This window comes from Bos javanicus, chromosome 6 (genome assembly GCF_032452875.1).
Source record: "Bos javanicus breed banteng chromosome 6, ARS-OSU_banteng_1.0, whole genome shotgun sequence".
Taxonomy (NCBI): Eukaryota; Metazoa; Chordata; class Mammalia; order Artiodactyla; family Bovidae; genus Bos; species Bos javanicus.
This window is the reverse complement of record NC_083873.1, coordinates 44873656-44891894: the sequence shown is the minus strand read 5'-3', so window position 1 is coordinate 44891894 and position 18239 is coordinate 44873656. Positions and strand designations below refer to the sequence as shown.

The following is an 18239-nucleotide window of genomic DNA, read 5'->3' as shown; positions in this document are numbered from 1 at the left end:
GTGTGGTGCTGCCACAGCTGAATCATTCAGATGGTGGCTCATCAGCAGGTATTCCTGCAGCACCTGCTCTGGGCAGTTGCTAAAGAGTCGCCTCTAAGTCCTGATTCCTAGTGTTTTAACCATCAAGAGAAGAAACCCATTTAATTGCTTCATTCTGACCTGTGGAGCTAGGAATAGCATGCAGACAATTTGTGTCTTAGTGAATTTCCTGAATTATGTACCTGCCTCTAAAGACACCAGAGGCCAAGGTGACCAACACTTACCTATTTCTCTGGAGATACATTTAAACTATTTTTTTAATTGTGGGAAAATATACATAATATAAAATTTACCATCTTAACTATGTTTGTGTGCTGTCCAAGACAAGCATTGATCCCCAGAATTCATCTTGAAAAACTGAAACTCCATGCCTATTAAACTGTAACTCCTCTTTCTCTCCTGCTCTCAGGCCCTGGGTACCACCCTTCTGCTTTCTCTCTCTACTGCCTCCTCTAGGGACCTCACATGAGTGGAATCACACACTATTTGCCTTTTTGTGACTGCTTACATCAGTTAGCCTAATGTCTTCAACATTCATCCATCACATCGCATGTGTCAGAATTTCCTTCCTTTTTAAGGTGGTACAGTATTCCGTGATGTGTATTACCACACTTTATCTATTAATCCATCAATGGACACTTGGATTGTCTCTGCCTTTTCACTGTTGTGAATGATGCTTCTGTGAACATGGTGTTCTTCAAGACCCTGCTTTCAATTCTTCGGGTCTAAACCCAGAAGTAGAATTCCTGGATCATATGGTAATTCTTTGTTAGGATTTCTGAAAACTGCCACACTTTTTTCCACAATGGCTACATGTTCACAAGAATACCAGTTTCACGACAGACAAGCACTTTTTAAAATTTACCTAAAGACTTTATTAGTTACCAATTTTTAAATACAAGTTAGATTTACATAATTATTTATCCTTTTCATCCTCTTGATTAAACTCAAAATATTCTGGTTAATATGTTATTATTTAATACAGTTGATTTACCTGAAGAAATTCTTGTTTTATATAGTTTGAAGTGAAGTGAAGTCGCTCAGTCGTGTCCGGCTCTTTGCAACCCCTTGAACTACTATATAGTTTAGATTTACATAAACAAATATTTACTCTGTTCATTGTTGTTTGTTATTTCTTTTTTTTTTTTTTTTAAATTGAACTACAGTTGGTTTACAATATTGTGTTAGTTTCAGGTATACAGCAAGGTGATTCCATTTTGTATACATATGTATGTATTTCAGATTATTCTCCATTATAGATTATTGCAAGACAGTGACCATAGTTCCTTGTGCTATACAGTAGGTCTTGTTGTTTATCTATTTTATATACAGTAGTATGTACCTGATAACCCCATACTCCTAATTTATCCCTCCCTGCTTTCCCCTTTGATAACCATAAGTTTGCTGCCTATGTTTGTGAGCCTGTTTCTGTTTTGTAAATAAGTTTACCTGTATTATTTTTAGACTTCACGTGGAAGTGGCATCATATAACATTTGTCCTTCTCTGACTCTGGACAAGAGTTTCTCACAGTGGCTGTCCTAACCCCCCTCTCTCCTCTTCTGGAGCACAGGTCAGTCCATCGTGGGCTGCAAGGCCATCCTCATCGAAGACCAGGTCTTTGTGGTGGTGGCCCAGCTCTTCGGCGGCTCTCACATTTACAGATACGACGAGAGCTGGACCAAGTTTGTCAAATTCCAAGACATAGAAGTGTCTCGCATTTCCAAGCCCAACGACATTGAGCTGTTTCAGATCGAGGATGAGACGTTCTTCGTCATCGCCGACAGCTCCAAAGCCGGTCTGTCAACTGTGTATAAATGGAACAGCAAAGGATTCTACTCGTATCAGTCCCTGCACGAGTGGTTCAGGGACACGGATGCTGAGTTCGTGGATATAGATGGAAAATCACACCTGATCCTGTCCAGCCGCTCCCAGGTCCCCATCATCCTCCAGTGGAATAAGAGCTCGAAGAAGTTTGTCCCCCACAGTGACATCCCCAACATGGAGGACGTGCTGGCTGTGAAGAGCTTCCGAATGCAGAACGCCCTCTACCTGTCCCTCACCCGCTTCATCGGGGACTCCAGGGTCATGAGGTGGAACAGCAAGCAGTTTGTGGAGATCCAGGCTCTACCGTCCCGGGGGGCCATGACCCTGCAGCCCTTTTCTTTTAAAGAGAATCACTACCTGGCCCTGGGGAGTGACTACACGTTCTCCCAGATATACCAGTGGGATAAAGAGAAGCAGCTCTTCAAAAAATTTAAGGAGATTTATGTGCAGGCGCCTCGTTCCTTCACAGCCGTCTCCACTGACAGGAGAGATTTCTTTTTCGCATCCAGTTTCAAAGGGAAAACAAAGATTTTTGAACACATAGTTGTCGACTTAAGTTTGTGAAGGTGTGATTGGTGAAGTTAAAAGACACGTAGCTTTAGCTCTTACATGAGAGAACTGAGGGGTGGGGGGTGGGGTGGGAAAGAAGCCAGGTTCACATCTCCGAAACTGAAAATGCACTAGGGAAATAGTTAGAAGTTTGCAAACTTTTAGAACTCATATTTTAATCAGGGATTGCATTTATTGGCTAACTGCATGACACGTCCATTCTCCCACTTAAAAAGATATCCTAAAGCCTGTAATTACTGAGAAAAGAGTACAGCATTAACTCTTACCATCTAGGGACGTAATAAGCTTTTTTTTTTTTTTTTTCCTTTTAATGAGGAAGGAGAAAACTCGATAAGTTGGGACCGCTCTTATAATGAAATAAAAACAAACAAACAAAAAAGACCAAATACACTTTGGGCCCTTCTCATTCCATTGTAGCAGTCTATTGGGTAAGAATGCTTAAAGTCAGAGACAGCTGAAAAGATTTGCTGATGATCAGTTTAAAATCTGATAACAACTCAGCAGTGCTATTTTGAGCCTTTCCAGTTTCCTGAATCCCCCCTAATAGCAGAGCCTTGATTATTTCATTGGTTCCTATAGATGGATCTTCATCATGGGTGTGTTAACAAAATAAGGTTTAACATTGCTTTCTCTGCTACAGAGAAAGTATTCTGCTGACACGCATACTGGTGTATCACGGCTGCGGGCCCAGAAGTGAGACGAAGGCGATTCTCCCTCTGCTCGTGCTTCAAAGCTGACCCCCGCAGTGGCCAGCACAGTCGTGCTCGTTTAATGCTTTCCACGACTCATGTGCTTCTCTGGACCCAACCTTTGAGTGCGTGGGTAACCTGCAGGCAGGCCAACAACTGAATGGTGCTTTTTATTCTGTCCTAGAGCAGTAGAACAGGTATTTTCATCTGACGAGCATTTGGTAGAGTTTTTGAAGTCAGATTTTGTGGAGTCAAAAAAGGGTTTGTACAACTCTCGACGTTCTTTGAAACCTAGAGATGAGTCTGTGATGGATGCGTGTTTTGCCCTCTGGGCAACTTAGTATGTCACGTAATTGAAATACTGCCTGCCCCCCTGCCCCTGTTCCAGTCCTGCTTGGTCCGCTTGCTGGTACTGCGGCCGCCAGTCCAGTCCTTCTGAAGGTGCTGCTGCATCAGATTGCAGAACCCCGGCATTCATGGTGGCAGTGCCCCTTCCCCTCCCAGCCCACTAGCAGCAGAAACCCACACCCTCACATGGGGTCACGTGCCAGCAAGGCCTCACCCTGTACAGGCCGGGCTCTGGGGGGTGGGGGGTCTCTGGCTGATCCAGAGGGACCAGGTTTGGAGCCAGACGCAATGAATCCCCATCCACACTCAGGGGACACGGTGACCTCTTTGGTCTGGACGGTGTGGGAAGCTCATGGGGTCTGGTTTTGTAGGAGGTTCCAGGTGGATAGTCTGCCTGGCTAGGGGGTTCTCTTCAGAGTATATGAAGTGGAAGCTTTCAGGGGTGGCTCTCCAGTAAGTTCTCTTCTGGCTGCAAAAGTAGCACACTCATCTTATACTGTATTGCTGTTTTTTAATGATTGTTTGCCAAGTCATGCGTAGGTAGATGTTTTGTCACAAATATGAATGTGTTTGTTGTTTCCAGACTTTGAGCAATGCAGATCAAGGCCATAAATAGCACTTAGAGAACGATGCCCAGGGTCACGGCAGCACTCCTGCGGACGTTCTGGGACTGCAGGCTCAGGGCTTCCAGCCCAACTCACCCACACACAGTAGCGTTGCTGCTCCAAACTTTCCTGCTAAACATGAGTGAACAGGGAAAAAAGTGGTTAGTTTTCATTTTTAAGCACAAATCATTCTTTTCTTCTATGTTTTTTGCCTTCCTGGTTTATTTGAATTGACTACAAATACCAGATCCTCAGGCTTTCCAGGTGGCTCAGTGGTAAAGAATCCACCTGCCAATGCAGGAGACATGGGTTCAATTCCATGGGTTCAAATGGCAACCCACTCCAGTATTCTTGCCTGGAGATTCCCATGGACAGGGGAGCCTGGTGTGCTACAGTCCATGGGGTTGCAAAGAGTCAAACACGACTTAGCAACTAAACAACAGCAAATCCAAATCCTCACATCAGAGGCTGAAGGTGGGACAGCTCTGCCTTTCCCCCCAGCTGTCAAGATGGACTGCCTATGCTTTCTGGCACCTGGAATCCCTCAGACGAGCCTGGCAGAAAAGCAGGCACTTGACAAGAAGTGCAGGAGGCATTTAGACCATCCCAGCATTTGCGCCAGGTCGCAGTGATGTTCCTGGTGCCAGCGGCTGGTAGAGGAAGCAACAGGGCATCTTCTCCATTGCTGCCTCCTCAGAGCAGTGACCACCTTCTCAGCCTTGCCTTTCAGGGTGGAGTTGGGGGCCGCCCCCTGCCCTCACCACACTGGGAACCATTGCCTGGAATCTGGAAAACCCGGGAAGCAGAGGGGACGGGGCTGGGTTGGGCGGGGACTTGCTGAGTCCAGATGAGACATCAGAGGGTGAAAGAAGAATCTAAAGCAACTGGTGGTGAGGAGGGGTGTGGGGATGAGAGGGTGGGAAACCCATCAGTGGCAATCAGTTTTTCTTTTTAAAAAAAACTGTAGACAGGATGGGAATCTTCAGTCTACAAAGTCCCCATGCCAAGGGACGAGGTATTTGTTCTGGCCGACTTACCAAAACAGCATAGATGTTCTTGGCACGAGGCTGTGGAAGCTCTACTTCATTAATCTTACTGCTCCCTCCAAAGAACCCTAAGAAACAATTCCTGCAAGAAGCTTTCTTCCAGTAATAATGGAAGTAAAAAAACAAATAGAAAAGCCCCAAACAACAACAACAACAAAAACCCAATGCAGAGAAGCACGTGGGCCCCTCCCCTGTGGGGCTGGCCTTCGAAGACATTGCCCTGGCTTCTCCATGCCTCTCCATCACCCGCTGGTTGATCATCTCTGCAGCTGATTTCTTCTTTATAAACTCAGTGTCTAGGCACCCATGTCAAGTCCCTCCGTATGGCCATGTGGCCAAGCCCCACAGCCTTAAAGGGAGAGGACTTGTCCCCAAACTCCATGTGGTCAGGCATAGATCTCTCGCAAACACTCTGAAACCAAACCTTAGGTGTGAGTATCATCGTGTTCTCAGGAGCATGATTAACAGCTAAAAGCTACAGAACTGCTATTACATGCAAGACCCTTGTAATTCTGCCAGAAGTTACAAATAATTTTCTGTTCTAAGGAGTGTTTTTACCTAGCATAATGGGTGAAAAGACAACCCTGCATTTTGGAAAAACTTTGTTTTTCCAATGTACAATTGTGTTCATCTCAGTTTTTCAGTTTTTGAAGGCATACTGGAGGGCAGATACTATTCTAATTTTGGAGAAAGAATTAGACACAGACAATCTTAAGTCAATTGCCTGCTCAAGATTATCCAGTTGTGAGTGACAAGGCTAGAGCTTTCCTCTGAGCAGCAGGCTTTGTGTTCTCTTTCTGTGACACTGCCATGCCCTCCCAGTAAAGGCTTTTTAATCCCGATTTTGACTATAGCAGCACCTTGAGATAAAATAAAAAATGCAACAAAATGTGCGTAGACAGAGGAAAGATCGTCCTAAACAGACACCATTCAATCAATTGGCCCATTTAATAATTAAACACTACAGAACTGCAGTTATGTGCAAGACTCTTTAAAAAATCTGCCAGAAGGCACAGATAATTTTCTGTTCTTAGGAGGGTTTTTAGCTAACACGATAGTTCCTCCCCACCTCACCCCCGCCCCTTCCCCAAGTTAGCTAAGGTGGGGGGCTGTTAAAGTTAAGACACATCTGGTTCTTATCACAATGTCCATAAGATAAACAAAAGAGTTCCATGAGGGAAATGCCAAAACCTCCAATGCACGAATAATGATGAATTGCTCCCGGGCCGTCATCAGCCTTTGGGGAGCATGCTGGAAATGGCAGTGTTGCATTTTTCTTCCCCATGGAGTGAGAGGCTGTGTATTTTTAGGCAAGAAATCAGCATGGGATGCTGGAGGTTTGGCTGCCAGGAACACTCACAATGGAAATTTCTCCAACCTGGGGTATAATGAAAGAGAGACCAAGGTCTGTGGGAGGGGAGTCTTATGTGCATGCCATCCAAAGAAAAGCTCTTTAGCCAGCTTCCCCATTCTTCTGCAGAGGTAACAGCCCCACGATCACAGTTTTGGAAGAGAATTCTTTAATTAGGGTGCGGTCAAAAATTCTGTTAAACAGGATTCTGGAGTGGGCTGCTAGAATCTAGGTGTTGATGCAGTGAGCAAAGTGACCCAGACGTGGGGACACTGGAATAGGCAGAAAGGCAGGGCAGATGGCTGTGAAAGAAATGCTTTTGGGAAAGTAGAAATAAATTGGAAGAAAATGAAAAGTAATAATGGTTTTCTTTGCCTCAGCCAGACAAATGGAAGGTGGAAAGACCAGGCAAATTTAACAGTATTCCAATTATTAAAGAAGGGAACCAGTTGTAATGCTAATTAAAATGAGAGTTGTATTGTAAAACTACTTAGCTCTACACCGAGGCACTCTTGTCCTGACACTATGCCACTGCTTGTATCAGAATCTCCCTTTTTCTAGTAGGAAGCTATGCATTCTCTACCAATCTCTTCGACTTATCAGGAATGTATAAGAACTGTGGTAAAATTGGCCAGTATGCCATCTGGTACCATTTTATGGATTTTAAATACATAAATTAAATCAAATAAGAATAGTTTATATGTATATGAAAGCAAATTTTGCAATCTATAATGCAAGCTACCATGGATGAATTTTAAGGCTGAATACACATTTAGCTTTGGCAAATAGACTTACTGAATGACGTGCCTCTTAATTCAACATATTCTGTAAGCCTATGAATAAAAAGTAGCCCTGCCTGATATGGCTTGGATTTCTGGTCTGCTTGAATCTGGATGTGCCCACTTGAGTCAGAGTTGAAGGGCTGCCCACAGTGGGCTCCTGAGGAAGGGCAGTGTGTACCCATCCTCTTGGTGTGCTTCCTCCTCTTTGACATGGAAGATGGGCACAGCAGGGGCCTCTTGCTTCTTCTACTTGCAAACTTAAAAGCCACGAAGAACTTTTACAGTCACACTTCTGCCAGATCTGCAGAATCATAATCTTGACAGATGACAAAGAAGTCTAGGATGTTTGGGTATTTTCTGATTGCATTGCTGGTGAGAAGGAGATGATGTTACAAGATCCCACTGGCTGGGTTGAACCACAATCAGCTTGAAGGCTTTTGATTTGTTCTCTGCATGTCTGAGACCTAAGTGGGTACCCATTAATTATGCAGTCAAGTTTGTCCCCTGTACCTATGTCTTTAAGACCCATTTGGTTTAATTGAACAAATAAAGGGTCAAAGCCTCCAATCACTTATGACTGTGTCCCTTGTGTCAGGTACTTTGATATACTGGGGGGCTTTTTAAAAAGTAGAACAGAATTCTTGCTCTTGTGGTACTAAGAATCAAGTAAAGAGGAAAAGTCATAATTGCATTAAGCTAAAATTACAACACAGAGTCTAGCGGATATTCTGCAAAGCAATGTACGACTCATGGGGCAATGAATGGGACAAGGAAGGATGACAACTAAATTAACTACTGGTATGGTGTATGCCCTGAATTAGTTTGATATATGACCACACCCAATGGCTCAGCAGGTAAAGAATCTGCCTGCAATGCAGGAGACACAGGAGTTGCACATTCAATCCCTGGGTCGGGAAGATCCTCTGGAGGAGGAATGGCAGCCCACTCCAGTATTCTTGGCTGGAAAATCCTGTGGACAGAGGAGCCTGGCGAGCTACAGTTCAAAGGGTTATAAAGAGTCGGACATGACTGAGCACAGATGGGACCAGATGATGACCACGTCTTAAACACGTTCATCAGCTTCCAGTTCCCATGGGTCAGAAGTCCTGGCGTTGCTCACCTGGTCCTCTGCTTAGGGTGTCATGAGGCTGCAGTCAAGGTATCAGCCAGACTGCGTTCTCGTGTGACGGCTCATGGAAAGATCTGATTTCAAGCTCATTCAGGTGGTTGGTAGAATTTATTTCCTTGAGATAATAGGACTGAGGGCCTGTTTTCTTGCTGGTTGTGGTTATGAGAACACCTCCAGCTCCACAGTTGCATGCCACTAACCTTCACCATAGGTCTCCTCACAGCGTGAACCTTTGGCTTCTTCATGGTCATCAAGGATCTTGGGCCTGATGTCCTGTAACCTTTGTCTTGTTCTATTGGTTTGAAGCAGGGCACAAGTCCCGCTTACTCACAGGGAGGGGATTATAAAGAATATGACCCCTGGAGACAGATCACCTTAAAGTGTGTATACTACAAGCACCAGCCAAACAGAATGGATGCCCCACTGATCATAGCAGACACTATTTATAAACAAACTTGACCAGTATGTTCCAGTCAAACATGAGCTATGAACACAGACAATACAATCATAGGAGAAAAGGTCACTTCAGGCTAGGATAAGAACTCTTGACAAGGATAAAGGGGAGAAAGGCCTGGTTGCTTTTCCTGGTTTCTGTTTGGTGTTTGTGGGGAAGTGCATGGAAGCACTGATTTTCTCTAAATCTGCAAGTCAGAAGCTCATTCATCCCAATCTCTCAGTGCATTTCATCTTAGAACTAAAACGTTCCATACAAATTGCCTGGTCCTGACCGTGTGCCCATGAGATTATGGCCAAATGAATCCATTACTTTGAGGAAGTTTCTAAACCAATGTATACCCATGCCATACCCCCCTACACACATACCACACCATACACACACACACACGCAGCATCCAAACACATCACACACCATGCCATATCAGATACAAACATACAAATACGTACCACATGTACTAAACCCCTACAAGCCACCCATCACGTTACCATACCCCCCAACACGCACACAAATACACATACACATTGTATAAGTGACAGGTGCCATTTCCACAGATAGTGCTTAACTAGGTTAATACACATTTCCTGAGTAAAAATCTGTATTAAAATTAAAAGGAGAAAATATTCAGTTGATCTAGAAAAACCAATGGGTGTTACTTGAAGGTATTTGAGCAATGTCTTGACTAAGAATTGACTAAAAGACACTTGCTCCTTGGTAGAAAAGCTATGACCAACCTAGACAGCATATTAAAAAGCAGAGATGTTACTTTGCTGACAAAGGTCTGTATACTCAAAGCTATGGTTTTTCCAGTAGGCATGTATGGATGTGAGAGGTGGCTCATAAAGAAAGCTGAGTGCCAAAGAATTGATGCTTTCTCCAACTGTGGTGTTGGAGAAGACTCTTGAGAGTCCCTTGGACTGCAAGGACATCCAACCAGTCTATCCAAAAGAAAATCAGTCCTGAATATTCATTGGAAGGACTGATGCTGAAGCTGAAACTCTAATACTTTGGCCACCTGATGTGAAGAACTGACTCATTTGAAAAGACCTGATCCTGGGAAAGATTGAAGGTGGGAAAAGAAGGGGATGACAGAGGATGAGATGGTTGGATGGCATTGCTGACTCAACAGACATGAGTTTGAGTGGGCTCTGAGAGTTGGTGATGGACAGAGAAGCCTGGTGTGCTGCAGTCCATGGGGTCACAAAGAGTTGGACACGACTGGGCAACTGAAGTAACTTGACTAAGAACTTAGTATGGAAGAGGAATGCAATTGCCTTAACTTCCTTAACCACTTCCAAGAAGAAGTCTTAGTGACAGTGTGGCTTGTTGGCTGTGGCTGACCTAGAGCAGGATATCAGTGCTCTGAAGGCCATCCAGGATACCTCAGAGACATCCTTATCAACTCCTGGGCTTTGAGGTAACTCTCACTAGCTGTGGACTGAATATTTGTTTCCTCTCAAAATTCATATAGACATGATCTCAGTCATGTCTGACTCTTTGTGACCTCTTGGATGGTAACCCACCAGGCTCCTCTGTCCGTGGAATTTCCCAGGCAAGACTACTGGAGTTTGTTGCCATTTCCTTCTTCAGGGGATCTTCCTGGCCCAGGGATCAAACTGCTTCTCTTTCATCTCCTTCACTGGCAGGCAGATTCTTTATCACTAGTGCCACCAGGGAAGCCCAAAATTCATATGTTGAAGACTAATCTCCAATGTGATGGTATTTGGAAGCGGGGCCCTTTGGGAGGTGATGAGGTCATGAGGGTGGAGCGAGAATGGCATTAGTGCCCTTATAAAAAAAGAAAGAGGAGGAGACCTAGGATCCCTCTCTCTGTCACATGAGGATATTAAAAGAAGACAGCTGTCTGCAAGCCAGGAAGTGGATTCTCACCAGACACAAATCTGCCAGCACCTTGATCATAGATTTCCAGCCTCCAGACTGAGAGAAATGAATGTGGTTGAAGCCCCCTGGTTTACCATTCTGTTACAGCAGCCCAAACAGACTAAGACACAAGCTTTCTGTTCTCTATCTGAAAACTGTGCCCACTGAGAAATAAGAAAATGACAGAATAGCATCTCTCTAACTGATAAGGGTCACCTTGGAGACTGACATCATCTGCAGGCACGTGGGTTTCCTAACACTGAACCCTGAAACTGACTGTTTGGTCATAGACTGACAATACAGAGGAGGAAGAGACACACTTGCTCTTGGCAGGTAGACCAGGGCTGGGGGGGGGGGTGGCGGTGGGGGTTGGTGAGATTGGGTTAGTGCATTCAGTTTCACATCCTAAGTCACCAGTCTCATTAGGACACCCCCTACCTTGTCTATGGTGGAGAGGGTGAAGCCAGCATACTGGTACCAGGAGAATCACACTCCTGGGCTCCTTCCATGTGGAGGGAAACATCAGCAGAAGGAAAGGAGTCTTTTCTCCACTACTATCAACAGCTCAGGACATGTCAGTGTGTCTTGGTCCTTGACTGGATCTGGGGAGCTCGACTTTCTGTTCCTTACCTCTATTTGCAAGTTATCCACAGAGACCATAAAAATATAGTCTTAACCATTTGGCAAAGATATTTTGGTATAAAATGCTGCTGCTGCTGCTGCTAAGTTGCTTCAGTCGTGTCCGACTCTGTGCGACCCCATGGATGGCAGCCCACCAGGCTCCCCATCCCTGGGATTCTCCAGGCAAGAACACTGGAGTGGGTTGCCATTGAAATAGACCAGAAGAAAAGGGAAATTTGCCCGCATTGAGGCAGGATCCTTCCTGCAGGTGATGGAATTAGATATACCTCAGTAAAGCTCTGTTTTCCCCACAATAATGTTCTAATTTTTAATTTTCTATTTTATCAGCTTTTCATATCATATAGCACCAAATATAGTGAAATCTAATGTCATTCCAGGGTCCTGAAAGAAGAAGCAGGTCAACTTTAAATGTCTTTCAGTAACGTAGAAAGTCAGGTGAATTTTCTGGCATTCATATATTCAGCGAAGTGGAGTATTTGCTCTACTTACTAAAAATGACACTCTCTCCCCACCGTTTCCATCTGCATTTACGTACTGTGGGTACTGCTGAGGTAGCTATTTTCCCTGATGTTTACTGCCAATACATTTGCATTTTCTGTCACAATAAATAACCCAGTAAAAACCTCCAGTGAGTAGGTTCCAGCCCTGGCTCTTTCTAAGCATGGAATCACAGACTATGATTTATAGTCATGAATGCCCAGAGGAAGGGATAAGTGGACACTTGCAAAGGAAATATAAGTGAATTCAAACAAAAGCTCAATGGCTGTTAGGAAATTAAAGATGTGAAAGTTCTACAACCATTCAAGTCATGGGTGGAGAAGGAGGCCATGGCAGGAAGAAGCTCTCCCTACACGGGCTGTGTCTAGGGGTCACCCCAGCACCTGCTATGTCACCAGCGTATGAAGCCGACACTCTCATATCTCCACTTCGCAGATGAGAAAATGGAGACTCAAAGAGTTTGAGGGTTGCCTGGGTCACACCGCTCAGTTCAGTTCAGTTCAGTCGCTCAGTCGTGTCTGACTCTTTGTGACCCCATGGACTGCAGCACGCCAGGTTTCTCTGTCCATCACCAATTCCCGGAGCTTGTTCAAACGCATGTCCATCAAGTCAGTGATGCCATTCAAACATCTCATCTTCTGTCGTCCCCTTCTCCTCCTGCCTTCAGTCTTTCCCCCAATCAGGGTCTTTTCCAAGGAGTCAGTTCTTCACATCAGATGGCCGAAGTCCCACTGCTAAAGAGTGGCAAACTCAGGTGACTTGTTCAAGTTAGTACAGAGATTAAGACCTGGAATGGGAACATAATTACATAGTTCACCACCAGAATAGGGTTAAAATGCAGGATGCCCAGTCAATTTGAATTTCAGATAAGAACTTTTTTTTTTTAAGCATAAAGATATCCCAAATATTGCATGGGATATACTTATGCTGGTGGCTCAGCCAGTAAAGAATCCACCAGCAAGGCAGGAGACCCAGTTTAGATCCCTGAATCAGGAAGATCCTCTGGAGAAGGGAATGGTTAACCATGACAGTATTCTTCCCTGTGTATTCCATGGACAGAGGAACCTGGTGGACTATAGTCCATGGGGTCACAGAGTTGTACACAACTGAGCAACTTTCATTTCTCACACTTTTATGCTAACAAATGATCCTTTGTTTTTCTGAAATTCAGATTTAACAGATACAGTGTCCTGTACTTTTATTTGCTAAATTTGGCAACCCTAATCCAGAATCCACACTTTTAAGCACATATTGTTTTAAGATGCTCAAAGTGCAGCTGGGGAGAAGCGTTCCCCACTCATTTTAGTTTGTATGTCTGTATAGTTTACGTCATACATAAATGGTTGCACCTTATCCTCATAACCAATGGGAAGGGTCAATACTACGAGGAAGCCGAAACCAAACAGCTCATATCATTTGCCTTAAATCAGAAAATACTAATCATATCCAACCCTGACCTGGCACTTGGCCAATGCCAGGTGCTATTTTATGAGTTTTTTACCTATCTTCTCACTTAGTCCTCAAAAATCCTGCAGGATAGGTCAAATCATTATATCCATTCACAGACTGAGCAAAAGAGGCACAGAGGGGTTAAAGAAGTTGTCTGGGTCACACAATCAGCAAGTGGAAGAGCCGGGCTTTGAACCCAGGAAAATCTGGCATCAAAGATGGTATACTTTCATCCACTGTGCTACATTCCTGCTTTAACTCACAAATACAGAATAACTGTAGCTTTGTTCATGCCCAAGGCTGTTCACATGTGTTTGACTCCAAAGTCCATGTTGCTTCTGTAACTCCATTGTAAGTAAAGCCTGCATGTGTGGTGTTAGAGCAGGGGAACACAAAGAATCCTGTATGGGAAAATGAAAAGCTGAAGAGGTCATCCTTGTCCCCAGTCCTCACTGCAGCAAGGACTCCTGGGGATCACTGCTGTCTGATTTTGTAAATAAAATTTTATTAGAACTCATCCATAAAAAAACTTTATTTACATTATGCTTTCCAACTATGGTGCTGGAGAAGAGTCTTGAGAGTCCCTTGGACTGCAAAGAGATCAAACCAGTCAATCCTAAAGGAAATCAACCCTGAATATTCACTGGATGGACTGATGCTGAAGCAGAAGCTCCAATACTTCAGCCACATGGTTCAAAGAACTGACTCATTGGAAAAGACCTCGATGCTAGGAAAGATTGAAGGCAGGAGGAGAGGATGACAGAAGATGAGGTGGTTGGATGGCATCACCGACTCAATGGACATGAGTTTGAGTAAGCTCCAGGAGATGGTGAAGGACAGGGAGACCTGACATGTTGCAGTTGATGGGGTCGCAAAGAGTCAGACATGACTTGGCCACTGAACAACACAACAGAACACAGCCACGCTCACTACTTACATATCACCTGTGGCTGCTTTTATGCTTCAACCACAGAGCTGAATAGTTGAGACAGTTTCCATGACCTACAAAGCCTAAAATATTTACTGTCTGGGCTTCTACACAAAATGTTTGCTGCCCTCTGGTCTACACAATATACACTTGTGATCATTTTACACATGAAGAAACTGAAGCCCTCAAGGGTTAAGTAAGTTGTTCAAAGTCAAATAGCTAGTGACCAGCTCAGCTGGAATTCCACCCCGGTACTGTCTAACTCTCAAGTTTAGGTCAAATAGCCCCTTTGATAAGCCAGGCTAAGAGTTGATGTTAAGTCATAAGTTGACTTGCACTCCATTCAAACAAGTGAAAAATTAAGCTTCTGTATTTTTTCCTCTAATTGACCTAATTATTTTTTAGTGGATCCCACACCAGTGGGTAAATGTAGGCCAGTCCAGTAAACTCAGTCTAATCCTATGGTTTTAATAGTTTCATTAGATCATTCAGGCTGTGGTGAATCAAACACAGTATTTCAGATTTCCACCCTCTTGGCTTCTTCTTCAGGAGAGCTTTCAGGCGCCTAATGGCAGTAGGAGTGGGGTAAGGAAGGATCTTCACGTCCACGTAGAATTTTCTAGATCCTGGTTCTGGGAGCACTAAGGTCTGGCTTATGCCATCTGTTCTCTCTCAGTGACCTTGGGCAGGTTCCCTTATCTACACAGTTGGGATCATAATAAAAGATCAGTTCAGTTCAGTTCAGTTCAGTCGCTCAGTCGTGTCTGACACTTTGCAACCCCATGAACCGCAGCATGCCAGGCTTCCCTGTCCATCACCAACTCCCTGAGTTTACTCAAACTCATGTCCGTTGAGTCTGTGATGCCATCCAACCATCTCATCCTTTGTCATCCCCTTCTCCTCCCACCCTCAATCTTTCCCAGCATCAGGGTCTTTTCAAATGAGTCAGTCCTTCGGATCAGGTGGCCAAAGTATTGGAGTTTCAGCTTCAACATCAGTCCTTCCAATGAACACCCAGGACTGATCTCCTTTAGGATGGACTGGTTGGGACTCTCAAGAGTCTTCTCCAACACCACAGTTCAAAAGCATCAATTCTTTGGCACACAGCTTTCTTTGTAGTCCAACTCTCACATCCATACATGACCACTGGAAAAACAATAGCCTTGACTAGATGGACCTTTGTTGGCAAAGTAATGTCTCTGCTTTTTAATATGCTGTCTAGGTTGGTCAAAACTTTCCTCCCAAGGAGTAAGCATCTTTTAATTTCATGGCTGCAATCACCAACTGCAGTGATTTTGGAGCCCAGAAAAATAAAGTCAGCCACTGTTTCCACTGTTTGCCCATCTATGTGCCACGAAGTGATGGGACCGGATGCCATGATCTTAGTTTTCTGAATGTTGAGCTTTAAGCCAACTTTTTCACTCTCCTCTTTCACTTTCATCAAGAGGCTCTTTAGATCTTCTTCGCTTTCTGCCATAAGGGTGGTGTTATCTGCATAGCTGAGGTTAGTGACCTCTTTGTCCCCCTGTCAGTCCTCTTGGCCTCTGCAGCCCTGCTTTCCCGGGCATGTAGACAGTGAGATCCCAGAGGGCTAGAAGCTTCTCCATAAGAGTCACCATCTTTCCACTGGAGCCATGTTGGAAGAAGCCACTCATTGCCTTAGACCCTGCAGTCTCCAGTGGGACTTGGGGAGAAGTGGGCCCCTGGCTCTTCTGAGTTCTTGGCCCTTGCCTCGACCTCTGCAGCACATCTTCCACTTCTAGGACCTTGGCTGGTCCTTGGCCTCCCCTGCCTCTCTCCCCTTCATCCCATAATCTGCCAAAGTAGAAGAAATGGACCACCCATCTTCTCTGCCTCACACCATGGCTTCTTTCTCCTCTGTCCTAAGGCAAACTCTGTTCTAGTCAGTCAAGCTCTAACGTATAATAAAACTAGAGGAATTCAGAAAAATCCTTTTCTTTTGACAGTGCCTGGCTATGAAGACTATTGACTTGCTAAAGAGGTCAAGGAAGGCAGGTTAGAGGCTCCAGCTGATGAATGGCTTTTTTCTTCCAGATAGAACCTGCTCTTTCTTCCCTGGGGCAACTGAGGTTTATTATTATCCCCTCTAGAGAAGCACTCTGGCAGGTCCACTAGGTGGTGATGTTGCAGAAGGGAACCAAGCCTGGATGTCTGATTGGCCTGAGTCCTCCAGGGGCCTTCCCAACTAGGAGGACTGGAGTCAGTTTCCTGCCCTCAGCTGCGGTGCCAGCTGGGGCTTCCCAGGTGGCGCCAGAGGTAAAGAACCTGCCTGCCAAAGCAGGAGCCATAACAGACTAGGGAAGATCCCTGGAGGAGGGCATGGCGACCCACTCCAGTATTCTTGCCTGGAGAATCCCATGGGCAGAGGAGCCTGGTGCGCTACAGTCCATAGGGTAGCAAAGAGTCGGTCAAGACTGACGCGACTTAGCAGGCAAACACGCTCTGCGTTTAGTTGTTTGCTTGCTGCCTAGTCCCCACACCACCCCATCTCCTCCCAGAATGTAAATTTCATAATGGCAAACTTTGCCTCATCTTTCAGTGCCTGGGCTTTCAATACCAACTTTATTGTTTCAGCTCTTGATGGCTGATCTAACAGCTGGAGGGAGGCCAGGCAAGAAAACAAGTGTTCAGAAGAGGTCAGAAGATCAGAAACCATATAGAAATAGGGCAGAGCTGGTCCTTAACGAGCTCACAGTTCAATGCCATCTTTTACCCTTGAGGAAACAGATGCCCGGAGACAAGGACTTGAATGACATGGGGGGTTAATGGCAGAGCTGACCCCTAGAACCAAGTCCCCTGATCCTCCTTCCAGTCTCCTCCCACCAGGTCACATTCATGGTGAGTGAATCCACACAAAGGCACCGGTGTCTACCCTGCTCACTTGGTCTTCTAATATAGTTTAGCTGAACATGGACAAATTGAAAGATATTTTTTACTACTTCTTTTTATTTCTCTATTAAAATACAGTTAGAGCACCATATTGATTTAAAAAAAAATATGTGTGGAGGTAGGTTATTAAGAATGAATTTCATTTCAGGAGAGTCATGGGGATCATCTCAGCCTGAGTCCCCAGAAAGCAGGGCCTGAGACAAAAGCTTTATTGCAAGGGGACTGTGACTCCTGGGAGCAGGACTGAGGAACAGGGGGAGGAGACCGGCTGGCCTGTGACACAGGGACTGCTACCCGATCCCACTAGGGACAGCTAAGTGGCCATGTGACCTGAATTTCAGAGCTCCCTGCTGAAGGGCTGGAAGCATTTATGTATCAGCTCTCAGCCTCCACTGGGCAAGGGTGGCCTGGCAGGCATTCCCTGTTGCCCTCTTCTGCATTGGGCAGTCTCTGGGCTGCCCCTGCCATGACATCAGGATGCATATCCTCCATCCCAAGGTGGATCCCACACAACATGTCCAGTTGCCCCTGGGCAAAGCTGGTCAGCATCTGCCTGGAGCAGGTCACTGCAGAGGCAGCTGGAATAAGAGGTGAGGCCCAGAGAGATTTAAGGAGGATTCAGGAGGGGTCTGATCCTCAAACCTTGGTTCTTTCCTATGCAGATGGATGTCAGTGTCCAGAAGATGAAGGTGACTTGGAGCTAGGAGCCTCCAGTGTTTCTGGCTAATTACATGGCCTGGATTTCTCATCGAGGAGTTCTCTAGGAAATTCCATCTGCAGCATCAAAGTCACAGAAGTGCAATGTGCTCTGACATTTGGAAAGAACTGAAACAAAATTCCACCTCGGGGAATTTGGGGTTGCCTAAGTTTTCCTACTTCCTTGAAGCTGCAGTAGGTGTCAAATTTGTCCCCAGATGGGCCCTGACTATATGGAGGTTAGTGAGCAAGCAGGAGCTTAGCCTGTCAGGCAAGATGCTGCAGGAAAAGTAACCTGCACCGACATGGAACAGTTATCATTTGTTGAGATGATGCTATTTCCAGGCACCAGGCTAAGATCACAAGAGTCATTTTCTCATTTGATTCTCATGGCAAA

The 18239-nt window shown here is 45.1% G+C and overlaps 1 protein-coding gene across 1 annotated transcript in view; it reads left to right on the top strand.

Moving 5' to 3' along the window:
• The window catches only part of LGI2 (leucine rich repeat LGI family member 2), a 33585-nt gene extending 25763 nt beyond the window's left edge, over positions 1–7822 (top strand). The window contains exon 8 of the mRNA XM_061419805.1: positions 1611–7822. Coding sequence (XP_061275789.1) covers positions 1611–2428 — 818 coding nt within the window. The 3' untranslated portion in view covers positions 2429–7822. The remainder of the gene's footprint in view (positions 1–1610) is intronic.
• Positions 7823–18239: the final 10417 nt, after the last annotated feature.